Source organism: Elaeis guineensis, chromosome 5 (assembly GCF_000442705.2).
Source record: "Elaeis guineensis isolate ETL-2024a chromosome 5, EG11, whole genome shotgun sequence".
Lineage (NCBI taxonomy): Eukaryota > Viridiplantae > Streptophyta > Magnoliopsida > Arecales > Arecaceae > Elaeis > Elaeis guineensis.
The window spans coordinates 125147841-125160962 of record NC_025997.2 but is presented as its reverse complement, the minus strand read 5'-3'; the positions used below and the strand labels follow the sequence as shown (position 1 = coordinate 125160962).

Below are 13122 nucleotides of genomic sequence, written 5' to 3'. Positions count from 1 at the left end.
CTTTGGTCCAGTCCAGGCCCAAACCTGAATATAAAGGTTAAACCCTAAGTCCTGCTATTTCGTGTTTCTCCCGATCTTCCTCCGATCTGGTGTTCATGAAAGGGGAGAGTATTCTAAATGATTCCTTCTTTATCTCTCCTCCTCATCCTCTCTCTTTTCGTCCTCGTCTCCACCACCACGGCTTACCTGGCATCGAACTGCGCCGCCCTCATGGCTTTCTACTTCGCCCTCCTCGAACCCTACATCATGTTCGGCCGCATCACTCCCAAGATCAGCCGCCTTGACCACCTCACCATCCTTATCCTCGCCGACTGGAAGCAAATCTCTGGCCCCATCCCCCCTGCATCACCTCTCTTCCCCTCTTCCGCATTCTCAATCTCATTGGCAACCGCCTCTTCGATCAGACCAGTCTCCTTCCAGCAAACATCAGCCACCTCTCCCATCTCATCATCCTCAACATCACCGACAATCAGATCTCCAGCTAGATGCCCCGTGCCCGCCTCCCTTCCCTCTCTCTCCTCTCTGATAGACCTCGATCTCAGCATGAAGGAGGGGGTAGGCACTGCGGCGGTCGTCGGAGAGAGACTTATGGAGGTAGAGGACCCCACGATTATGGATGGAGTCGGCTCTGATACAGGTGGCGAGTAGAGGTCGGCGAAGTGAAGGCGAGGCATCGGGTTGGCCTAATTGGGCTCGGGCCGGGTTTGGGCCAGTATTTTTTTAAAAAAATTGAATCTAAGTCTGATCCAAAGTTCAAAAAATTATTTCAGATCAGACTTAGATAGAGATACGATCCGATCTAATTTCAGTTCTATTACCTACTAAGATTGTCCGGTGATATCATCAAACGCAACCTACGTTTGTGAGACTACACCAAGATGGCTCTTTCCCTGGTTTTGATACCAAGCAACAAGGTCATACTTGACACCTCTTCGGTGTTACATGGAAAATTCTCTGATATAGACCGCAAGAGGTTTATATAAATAGAAAAAAGAAGACGGCTGAGACTGGGCAAAGGCTAAGAGACAAACGCCGCGCACTAGAGGGGGTTATCTACGAAAAATCTTATGTCCTGCTCTCGGTCTATATTCAAGAAATCAACGAAAAGATAATCCCAAGGAATATTTTTCTCGTAGAAGGGAAGACTAAGCCCTTTCTCCTCTTCATAGGTGTCTCCTCTTCTCCTCCTCCTATCTTTCTTTCTTTCTTGTTCTCCGTGGGCAGCCGTAAAGGAGTTAGCGATGTCGTCGTCGGCGACGGTTCGAGTCGAGAAGGCCACAAGCCATCTCCTAATGGGCCCCGATTGGGCACTCAACATGGAAATCTGCGATTCCATAAATTCTGATCAGTGGTGAGTATTCCGAAACGTTGAACACAGGCGTGAATTCTTATGTAGAATCGGTTCTTTCAATGGTGATGAGCCTCGAAATCGTCATTTCTTTAGGGTTTTTGTTAACCCTGCTGAAAGATTCGATTTTGAATGGTTTTTGCTGGTGGGGATTTGAGAACGTCAAAGAAAAGCTTGAATTCTTGTGTGAAAACTCTTTAGACTCAAAGTTGTTCTTTCTTTTAGTTTTTTCCCCTAAACTCTGTTGAAAAGGTTCATTTTTGAAATGTAATTGCTGGTGAGAATTCAAAAAGTTTAAAGAAAAGCGTGTTTGTAGGCTGGAATCGGTTCTTCTACGCTTGTGAGACTCAAATTTATTATTTCTTTAGGGTTTCTGTTAAAACTCTGGTAAAAAGGGTCGATTTTGAACGATTTCTACTTGTGAATATTCGAAGAGTCAAAGATAATTGTGAACTTTTGCATGGATTATGCTTATGAGACTTACGGATGTTCTTTCTTTAGGGTTTTTTTTGAGACTTATGGTAAAATATTCGATTTTAAGTTTTCCTTGTTTGAGATTGCTTTTTGGCTGGGGGAAGCTTCTGTTTTGGTGATTTAATCTTCTTTTCCCTAATGGAATTTGATTTAGGAAGAATTGTTGTGTGGAATCAATTTTTCTGTTCTTATGAAATTCAAAACCATTTGCTTTTAGGGTTTTTGTCAGAACTCTGGTAAACTTTGAATGGTTTTTGTTTAAAACTACTGTCTTGATTGGTTGCAGCTCTTTATTTGGTGATTTGATCTTTCTTTTTTTTCTTATCGGGCTAGGGAAAAGATTTTTGGAGGAATTCTTTGTTGTTGTGATTTTTCAGAGTGATGGAATCCTATGGAATTCTTGCCACTTCTGTGCTTATGATTGTCCAATACTAACACTTTTATGGATGATGCAATCAAGTAGATGAAGGATAATATTGGTTGTAAAGGGATTGAGGTGTTGAGTAAGAACAAACCGAAAGAATAGTTATTTCATTGCATGATGATGTACTTGTTTTGTACTTGTTATGTCTGTTAGTCATAGCTTATGCTGCGCCACTATTTCCATGAGTTAAAGGGCTGACTTTGTGAACTTCTGTTTCATTATGTTGCTCCCAGTAAGGTTGGAACTTTAGGCCTACCTGTATTTGTTTGGGTTGGGTGGTACTTTTATTAGGTTCTCTTTGAGTGTTAACCATTTTGGTGTTATTGGAATTTATTTTTCTGGTCGATGCAGTGGAATTGGAGCTTTTTGAAGCTGCTTTAAGCTGAACTTGCCTACTAGGTTTTTTATAGGTCAACATGGATCACAGAACATTATAAATACACTAATAAGAAGATTTGTACTGTGAATTATTGTGTTCTTGAGTCAATTCTATCCCAAACTTGAGATGACGATTCTTTTCTTTGTTTCTCATGGATCCAGAAAGATAACATGTTGAATCAGAAATATATTTTCTAGTTTGAAATCCATGCCATGTTACTGCATTTATTGCTATTTGGTTGTTTTTCTTGTTGTTATTAAAATTAATTCTGAGAAAGTGACAATCTTTAAACTGCTTTCTTAAATTTTAAGTCCTGCACAAGGAGTCTGAAGGTTTCTTTCGGAGAAATCAACACTCAGAGTGTGGGAGTCTGTCAATAAAAATGAAACAAATGTCATTTTACTGAGGGTCCTATTAACGAATGCCCTAGGGGCGTTTGTTAAGAGCAATCCCCTTAAATTTTACCAAAAAAAAAAGGAGCAATCCCCTTAAATGATGTATCAACACCTGACTGGAGGTTAAATGAGGCTTTCTTTGACAACCTACATTTTTTAATGTGAACTACTAAATCTTACTTCCTAAGATTAACAATCTAAAATATATGGTTTTTGCTTCACTAGAACTTCAAGCTACTAAAGAGAAGACAAAAGGAATTAGTGCAATATAAGGGGGTTGGTGATTGGTCTAAGAAGACTTTAGAAAATTTTGGGAGATAAGTGATGACTAAAATATATATTTCAGTGTGAGTAATAATCAGTCAGAGCAAGATATTCCATTTGTAATTAATAGGGCAATCTCCTGGACCAATGTCCATAGGGCATTCATTAACATTTTTCTTTTATTCATAATGATATGCATGTGCACTTAAAAGCAACTGATCAGCAGTATTATGGCCACAAATTTTGGGTTTTCTGATGTATTAAGACACTTGGACACGTGGACACTTGGGACACTTGATAACACTGCTTGACACTTCATATCATCAAATCATGATAACATTGCTTGATACTTTGTACCACCAAATCATGATACTTTCATTATTACATGTCTACTTTGAGCATGTCTGTATGGAAGTTATCAAGTGTGACATAACAAAAACCAACCATCTTATCAAATTTTATGGAAGTTATGAAGTGTGACGTAACAGCGACCAACCATCTTATCAAATTTTATGAAATTAAGGAGCATAGGTCCAGCTTGTTGTTCATCATAGCACACATCGATACTTATTTGCATATATTGGATATATAAGATACAAATGTGTGCCTGTGTCAAATATTTAGAAGATTCATGTGTTAGAGTTGTGGGAATTTGGGTAATTGACACCCTGTCTTTCGTCCAAGTAACATTGTTGATCAGAGACTTGGAATATTACCACATGTAGGATAGAGAGCGGAAAAGTTATAAGATACGTGTTTTAGATTAATTATAGTTAATAAATAGGATTTTTTTTCCTGCTTTAAAATAGTGCAAGTCATATATCTTTGAACCTTTCATTAATTTTGGATTGTTTTGCCCAGAACACCAATATTGTGCACAGAAAGATCCCGAGCTGTGCGATATACTTTAAAGATGGTGTCAAATCATTATCATCATCATCATCTTTTTGTTTTTTATCTAAAACTGGTGAAAGTGGAGTCAAACCATTGAAACTCCCAAGGCAAAGAATGGAAGATATGTTAAAAGTGAATTAGGTACCTTTATGGTAATTTTATGATGCATCAGAGGGCTGTAGACCTTTAAAGCTTTTATTAGATTATATTCTAGTCATTAATTTCCTGTTAAATTTTTAGTTTTCTGGTTATTTTAGTTTTTAATGGGTTATTTGCAATCAAGGGTTGTGATTAGAGATCTCATTCCTTGTTTTACTGATTGATTACCGGTGATACTATAGCTGTACCATTCATGGAACTGTTCATGCCATAGTATGTGTCAAGAATAATATTTATGTCATAAGGATAGTTAGGGGATTTTAGTATCGAGTTTTGGTTTCTTTTACTTGTAAACAAGGCTTTTAAAATTGGAGGTCTTGGCCATCTTGGTGGGTGGCTGAGATCGAGATGAATGAGATCTTGTTTTATCTCAGCAAAAATGGAAAGTTGGATATATTAGCAACTTGTAAAATATTATGAGATTGTCAATGTTATTATAGTATCTGCGATATCAAAATTTCAGATAAGACTAACTTCCACTTTAAGACATTGATTTAAATTTTTGATTAATAAAAGACAATGAAATAGTAAAACATTGATTAGAAAATCATGGCTGATGTATTGACATTGTATTGGCTGACTATATCAGCTGAGAAAATAAAAGCTGAAAAAACCTTGCTTATAGAGCTATCTATTTTCTCCTCCTTATCCAGTGCCATCTTTCCCTCTTACTTTCCCTTCTATTTTTTTTCCTCCTCCTCTTTATCTGAAGGTTATCCAGTGCCATCTTTCCCTCCTATTTTCTCCTCTCTCCATCCCAGTTCTACCTTTCTTTTTCTTTTCTCTATTCTTCTCTTGGTTGCAGAAACTTTGCATTGTTTATTCTGAGATATTTCGTTAAATCTGTTACTGTCTCAGTTTATCTATGTAATAATGTAGGTACTGATTGTCTTTCGAGCTATATGCTATCTTTTGACTTATGTTTGATAGTATTGTTAGAATTGTTGCATGTTAATGTTTACTTTCTTCATGCTGTAAATTTAGGATAGCGACAAATTTCTGTTCCCTTCTTTCAGTTGTGCTATGGAGCCTTTAGAAACTGTAATCTGAGGTTTCTAGCACCATGAGTGGACCTTCGCTTGCTGAAGTTTCTGCTAGGCACCCAGAAATTCTCTCAAAACCCTATTAAACCCTTGTAAAGGGCCTCGGGACCCTCTCTTTTGAAGAATTAACTATAGGGATGCATCAGTATTGTGCGTGATAGAAGCATTAGATAGCTGAAATAGACTAAATTCAGGTATCAGCTTGTGGATCAGGTATGGCATGCTCAGAGACCTAACCTCTGGTTATGACACAACTTTTGCCGTTGGAGCAGATATAAGTAGTATCGCATTAAATTGTTTTATGATGGGATGTAGCTCTTGCAAAGTTTCCAGAATATTGTAATGTCTTACTGGAGCCAACAACTAATGTCATTATTCTATCTTTTGGTAATACACTTTCAAATTTTGGAGGATTTTATCTGAGTTATCTACATATTCTTGTAGATACGAGGGGTTGCATTCATTTGAGTTGGAATTTTGATAATTGCTCATTATGCACGCTGAATCCTTGAATCTTATGACCCCAGACTAAGAGGAGTTAGCAAGCGGTCTCCCATTGTAGCCGATGTAGGAAGGCTTGAATACATTGATATTGCAATTACTTCTTTCTGATGTTATCTTTCTGCCATACACACTGCTATCATATTAAATAACAGGAATCATTTTAAGATCCTGATGCACCTGCATACACTTTTTTTGATGATAGATTGCTTCATTGCATGTGCATGACACAAATATATTACTGACATCCTGATTTTCCTCTTAGAGTGCACAGCATTGCATATTCCTGTCATACATATGTGATATAACACTTTAGTTGTTTTTTTGGAAAGAAGTTATGAGACTTCTGAATATTGCTTTTGGTAGTTTCATTCTTTTAGTCCTTCTATTAACTGGATTACAATTGATTTTTTTTTTTTTCCTTTTTGCGCGCCAGGGGGTGGGGGGGGGATAATTTTTGAAAAAAGGGGTGCATTTCCAGTCTGATTTTATATAATAGATTGTATAGAACTGCTAATGAAATTTCATGTGTTGAATTGGATCAGGCAGGCAAGGGATGTGATTAAAGCTGTCAAGAAGCGCTTGCAAAATAAAAACCCAAAGGTTCAATTTCTTGCTTTGACGGTATGTGCTAAGTCTTATCAAACTAAATATTAACATATTTATATTCATTATTCAACAAATTCTCATCCATACAGTCACACACAACCATGTCAGATGTAAAAAGTTCCTGTAAGGAACTTACATCAGAAATCGTGGAAGCTGTCTGGTTTTTCATTTCCAGTAATAATGATAATGAAGCAGGAATTTCTTAGGTGCATGTTAGTTGATACTGTGTCTATTACCTGGCTACTCTATTTTTTAGGTCATTGCAATCTTTTAGGGTGCAGAGAAACTGTAATAGAATGTCTGGTACATTATTTCCATCACAGAAGGCACCTTGCCAGATGCCTGTTTGAGTCCATAGACAGAGACTTTGAAGTTTTGCTAAATACTTTTTATAATAATGAAGGGCAATTTCTTGCAGCTTTTGGAGACATTGGTAAAGAACTGTGGCGATTATGTGCATTTTCAAGTTGTTGAACGGGATATTTTAGAAGAGATGATTAAAATTGTCAGGAAAAAGGTTAGCGCTTCCCCTCTTAACCTCAGTTCCATGTATATGATATTGTTTATGGAAAGTTGATTAGTGTGTCAACAGAATGATCTCCATAAAATTGCAATTCTTTATGAATAAAAATTGTACTTTCGTTTGCTTCATTAAAAAAAAAAAAAAGAAGCAGTCCTTCCTGTACTTCATTTTGTAATTCAAATTTATAGATAAAACACATTATTCAATGTTTTATGTAATAAATGGCGCAGCAACTTCTCAAGGCTTTATAAGATGAGTGACAGAAAGAAGTACCTCCTTGGTCTAATATTTTCATAAAATTTACTGGTTGTGCTTCTTCCTCAAAATAGAAGAAGCCCATCTCTTACCTAGTGCTCAAGAATAAGGGCAGACATCAAGTTGATAGATGGTTGTAAATAAATGCTGGATCCTTGTGTCTTTCATGACCTAGAGTTTTGCTGATGCTAACCAATTTTGATGGCAAAAGACTTAGATGATGATCCATTTTAGAAGATATATATATTCATTACAACAAATTCCTGCCAGATGTTTCTTGTTAACATGAGTAATGCAAATCAATACTTTTTTATACTTACTGATACTGAAGTTCAATCACACTACTGTGATGACTAAATATAGAGATCTGTTCCGTCAAATATTCCCGCATCAGTCCAATAAATCTTATGTGCCAACAGCTAATTTGCTGCAATGTTTAAAAAAAAAAAGTCCTCATAAGAGTTAAAGAAATTGGTGGACTGAAAACTGAAAAATATTACCTACTTACAACTGTTTCTTAAAGAATATAATAAGGGTCAGGGCTGTGTTGGGCCTTAAAAAGGAAGTAGTGCCAGTTCTACATATTTTCTGGATTGGCTTGAGCCAGATATAGCATAACTTTGCTCTACCTGATCTTCTAAATGTGCTGGATCTGGTCATCAGGGCTGAATTTGGAGGTCAGATTGGATAACTCAATTTCACAGCCATTTTGTGCCTAGTTAAGATGATCGGTCATTCAGAACTATTTACAATGCATTGGGCCACATTTACTTTTGGGTGTTGGTGTATATAGATGTTATCAAATTGGCTTCAGCTTGAACTCTCTTAGTACCAATCCCACATTTGATGTAGATGTTGATCTGGTTCTTCTGTTTTCCCTGTTTGGGTAGGACCAACACCTGTAATCCTAGAACTTCTTCATTCCAGTAATTGCAATGGTAACCACAACCAGTGCCTCATGGCCACCTAGATAGCCAGCATGAGCTGTTGTCCCAGCTACTGTAGGTACAACACTATTAACAGTAAATGCACAGTAAAGTAACAGGCCGACCTTTTCAGGGGTTCCCCCAAACCTAGGCAGATGCAATGGCTGAGTTGGATCTTTTACTGCCAAATGCATCACTGCCAGCTCAAGACTCTAGCAAGACGTTAACGTGAAATCTGTGGGCCCTTCTTTTTCCATCAGTCATGCAGTCAGGAGAAGAATAAAAAGAGAAGATGATTCTGCTACAGCATTGATGCAGGGGGTGGTGCTAGGTTTTAGGACATGCATTGTGAAAATCTTGCAGGGGTAAGGATGGGAGTTCTAACGAGGCCCATAGGATATGGAAGAGCATGAGTGCACATATTCTGGCTATTATGGTTAACGGAGGAATTTCTTTTACTCCATCAACCTTCCTTCAAGGTTCCTTATGCCAAGTGAAGCCATTGTAGACATCACATGGTGAGAGGAGGTGAGCAAGACAGCAAAAGTCAGATGCCATGGTTTGGGTTGAATGATTGGCATCATTCATGTGGATTAGGACTCGAATGGATGGTTTTAGATGTAATTAATTAGGTAGTGCAGACCTTTGACAGAGATTATGTTGGTACTCTTATCTGCAATTTAATGTGAACTATGATGATAAAAAGGCAAGTAGTATTCATACATTTCTTGTATATAATCTGACAGAGGCATTCTCTTTATGATATGTTTCATGTGGACCATGTCACAGTACCTAGTCTTGTGGATTTAGTTCTTTCTAGACTTTACAGTTTGTGACTTCCCTTCATTATGGTGAATGTCTTGCATATATTTTTCTTTCACCTAGTTATTCAAATTTTCTTCGCATACTTACAGACAGATATGCAAGTGAGGGACAAAATTTTGGTGTTGCTGGACTCTTGGCAAGAAGCATTCGGTGGGCCTGGAGGGAAACATCCACAATACTACTGGGCATATGCTGAACTAAAAGTATGTAGCTATGGATACTTCTCTCAATCATTTTCTTTGTGTGTCTCGTGTGGGTTGGTGGGGGTTGAAGGGGAAGTTGGATTACTAAGACTATGAGACTATTTTTCTCCTGTCATCACCTACTACAAACAGGAAATCCATGTAAATATTACCAAAACAATATGTAGGTGTGGCATTCTGCATTTTTTTCTTCCCTCCAGTTGGGAATGACGACTTGACAATCTGCGTTTTACACATTTGTTGACCCAAATTAGCCAGCCAATTAAGTGATAAAATGCTTGTGTTTTCTTATTCTACATACATGGCCAAGAATGAGGACATCAGCTTGGCCTCTTCCTTGAGAATATATATTATTACTCTTCTGGTTTAGTATTGTAAAATTATCATTCATGTCGTGTATTAACTGGGATTTATCATGTGCATAAAGATTACTTTTGAGCTTAAATTCTGCTATGGAGCATGATGTATTCCATGAGATTGCTATAGGAAGAAAAAGAAGGTTGTTGAACTCATGTGCCCATTTGAACATCTTTATCATCTCTGTCATCACCCTTTTGTTCTTCTCAAGGGTATGTGCCCACTTGAACATTTTTGACATCTCTGTCATGACATTATTTTTTTGACTTTTTTTTGTTAAATTCTGAAACTCCAAGCGAAACTATTGAAACGACTGACTTGTCCAAAACTCTACTCAGTGGGCTGCTTCAAAACTGAAACCAATTTTTAAAACTTTGCTTTTAGTGCTTACCTTTGATGTAAGACCTGCTAAGTTTGGAGGTTCACTTGTCTTGCAGCATCTGCTTTGTAACAATTTCAAATTTTCTGTGATAATCCAAATGTGCTCTTTGAGTAAATTTTGTTGAAAGGCAACCGTATTGCCCTTTAGATTATTTTATGCTTTGCTAAAATTAAGGTTTTGTTTCATATGTTAAGATTAGTTTTTTTATTACTTGTCACAAATGCTAGCCTTTTTATCTGAGCTTGGGACTGTGTCTGTTTGTCATTGTTGCTGCCTTTTGCAATTTTTGTAATTCTTCATTGGTTAAGTGCATAACTGCTGTTCAGGGTTATTAAATAATCGTGTAAAATGACCGTGTCTTTTAGAAGTAATGGAAATCCTTTGAAAACTACTACCTTTTGACTCAATAGAATATGTCTTTCAGAGGTCTGGAGTAGTATTTCCCCAACGCTCGGCAAATGCTCCCCCAATATTTACCCCTCCTGTTACACATCTGACATCAACATCTAGTCATCCCCAGGCAGCTTATAATATACCTAGCAATGGTGCTGTAACATTTGATGAAGCAATGACATCGGATATGGGAAATTTGAGGTGACATTTAATGCTTTAATGCATTGATTTGTACTGTGGTGCTTGAATTTTCTGATGTCATTCTTTTTTCTGTGTTTGAATTCATGCTTGTATTTTGTTATTGGCTTTTGTGTCATTCTCTGCAGTTTATCAGATTTACATAACATTCGAAGTGTTACGGAGCTATTAAATGATATGATGAAAGCTGTGAACCCATATGATCGTGGGGTATGTGTCATTTGTTCTTGGCCCTTCATCTATATTTTTATTATTTCTGAAGCTATTACTATTTACATCTGCATCGTGTTATCCTAGAGAAAAAGGAAAATGTTAGTCACATCCCTTCCTCAATGACTATCCTTTTTGGCTACCGACAGCCATCTGTATAGCTAATGGATCATGTTACCAATCTTTCATACCTAATGAGATAATACTATATATTACTTGCCATTTCTCTTTACAGGCTGTTAGAGATGAAGTGATTACAGAGCTTGTGAGCCAGTCCCGCACCAACCAGAAAAGGCTAATGCAATTGGTCAGTTCAACAGGGTAAGCACAAGTGAAATTTTTGTGTATTTTGCCGTTAAGTATCACACTGGTTATGTCTTTTATCTTAAATGTTGGTCACATAGAGGCCTGTTTAGGTATTTCTACAGGAATATCCTGTAGGATGGCCCAACTTGGGTGGGGGGAGGGAGGGAGATTGGGGGTTGAGGGAAGAGGAGGTGGGGGGGGGGGGGTTGGGGGGGTGGAGAAAGACCTGCATGGGTCTTTTATTTTTCTTGCAGACATGGATTGGTGGCAGTTGGGTTGATATGGGCAGGCCCTATTGGTTGTTCCCAATCCCCCAAATGCAACAGACTGGTCCAGCTTTTCTGCTTCAAAGTTCAGGTCAAAATTTAAATCTTCAAAATTAGTGACCATGTATCACTTTTGTCTTAGATTTACTGAAAACTTGGTCCATATGGGCTGAAGCCAATGCTCTTGTAAGGTGTGATATTACTAATCCGGTTGTTTATTTCGGCAGGGATGAAGAGATTTTAGGACAAGGTCTTGAATTGTATGACAAATTACAAAGCTTGCTCATGAAACATGATGCCATAGCCTCTGGTTCTCCTTTGCCGCCCGAATCGTCAGAATCCATTTCAAAGTCCAAGATGCCTGTTGCTTCTACTCCCATCGTAAACAGTCAGTTTGAAGATGAAGATGAAGATGATGATTTTGCTCAGCTAGCTCGGAGGTTAAAGCCAACTCTAGCTCCTTTCCATTTTAAACCTAGTGAATAGAATCAAGAATGAAAAGCTCTGTTCTTTGTCTGCAGGAATTCCACATTCAAGCCGGTGGCTACTCAAAACACATTTACCAGCACTGGTGATCAAGAGGCCTCGCCAAATCGGAGTGATGTGACAACTGTAACTGCTGGTTCAAGTGCTTCAGAAGTCTCATCCTCTGTAGCAAGCAGTGCATTGGTTCTGCTCGATCCTCCTCCTCCTGTCAGGACGGTCAGGCAAGATCAAGACATGATTGACCTTTTGAGCCTGACTTTGTCAACCAACCCGTCATCACCTCATACTCCTTTCACACCTCCTCCAACCTCAAGCCAAATTGGTTCTCATTCTTCCAGTGGACATGATTACCTTCACAGCCCTCAGCCTTACCCTGTGAACCAAGGTAACAATCCTTACAACGGTTACGTTGCACCCTGGGCTCAACAGGTACTATCTCTTGCCCAAGCCCAGCCTCCTTTCCAACCACAGCCTCCATCCCAACCCCAGCCTCCTTTCCAACCACAACCGCCATCCCAACCCCAGCCTCCTTTCCAACCACAACCTCCAGCCCAAGCTCAGCTCCAAAATCAACCTCCACTTCAAGGTCAGCCCACTTTCCGACCTCAATATTCAGCCCAAACTCAAACTTCCCAATACTCATCCAGGTACCCACCCCCACCATGGTTTTTTCCTGCCAAGCCCAACCCCAATCCCTTCCCATTGACTACCGACCAAGCATCTTCTCATTCCAGTTCTGCTGCTTATGCGCCTGATCATTCTTCCAGACCACTACAGCAATATGATTCATTTGGGTCAAGAGTCAACAATGTTCCAGCTGTGACTGGTGAAAGACAGGTAAATGCCAACCTAAGGCAGACAGGGTCTGCAGCTGCTGCAAAACCATATTATCTGCCAGACAGATTGTTTGAGGATTTGATAGATTTGAGAAACCCAAGTGGTGGACAAAAGACAGGTAGATCGTCTAGCTTGTCAGGGACATCAAGCCAGCCTATGATGAGTGGAAGGAAATGAGACCCCTTTTGTGGTATAGGATTCATTAGTGAAAGGTACTATTGGACTAGGGGATCCTTCAAAACTGGTTTTTATGTATATATATTGCAATCTCTTCAGTTGTTATTTCCTCTCTTACAAAGAAATTGCATTTGTGGTGTTGTTCCTGCTGCCACCCTGATACAAATATTTATGTACATAATTAATTTGACATGGTAGACATTAGACAACATGATTTACATCATGGTTCATTCATTTTGTCAAGATAATTTTCTGAGTTAACATTGTGGAATAATGCATATGCTAGCA

At 38.4% G+C, this 13122-nt stretch overlaps 1 protein-coding gene across 2 annotated transcripts; it reads left to right on the top strand.

Annotated features, from left to right (window-relative positions):
* The first annotated feature begins 1034 nt into the window (after positions 1-1034).
* LOC105045929 (TOM1-like protein 6) lies at positions 1035-13068 on the top strand. Of its 2 annotated transcripts, none has more exons than XM_073258440.1 (9): positions 1035-1351; positions 6431-6505; positions 6909-7007; positions 9109-9222; positions 10386-10555; positions 10681-10762; positions 10998-11083; positions 11562-11774; positions 11856-13068. In XM_073258440.1, exons 3-9 carry the CDS (start codon positions 6984-6986, stop codon positions 12832-12834), a joined length of 1668 nt encoding a protein of 555 aa, XP_073114541.1. In that variant the 5' UTR covers positions 1035-1351; positions 6431-6505; positions 6909-6983; the 3' UTR covers positions 12835-13068. The 2 variants fall into 2 exon arrangements, with proteins under 2 accessions (XP_073114541.1, XP_010922673.1); XM_010924371.3 differs by having other exon boundaries at positions 6427-6505.
* The last annotated feature ends 54 nt before the right edge of the window (positions 13069-13122 follow it).

Excerpts from the sequence above, each read along its gene's own strand:
- LOC105045929 (XM_010924371.3), top strand. The coding sequence starts at position 1,242 with ATGTCGTCGTCGGCGACGGTTCGAGTCGAGAAGGCCACAAGCCATCTC. Across the intron at positions 10,556-10,680 it reads TCGGATATGGGAAATTTGAG|TTTATCAGATTTACATAACA; the intron begins GTGACATTTAAT and ends CATTCTCTGCAG. Across the intron at positions 11,084-11,561 it reads CAATTGGTCAGTTCAACAGG|GGATGAAGAGATTTTAGGAC; the intron begins GTAAGCACAAGT and ends TTATTTCGGCAG.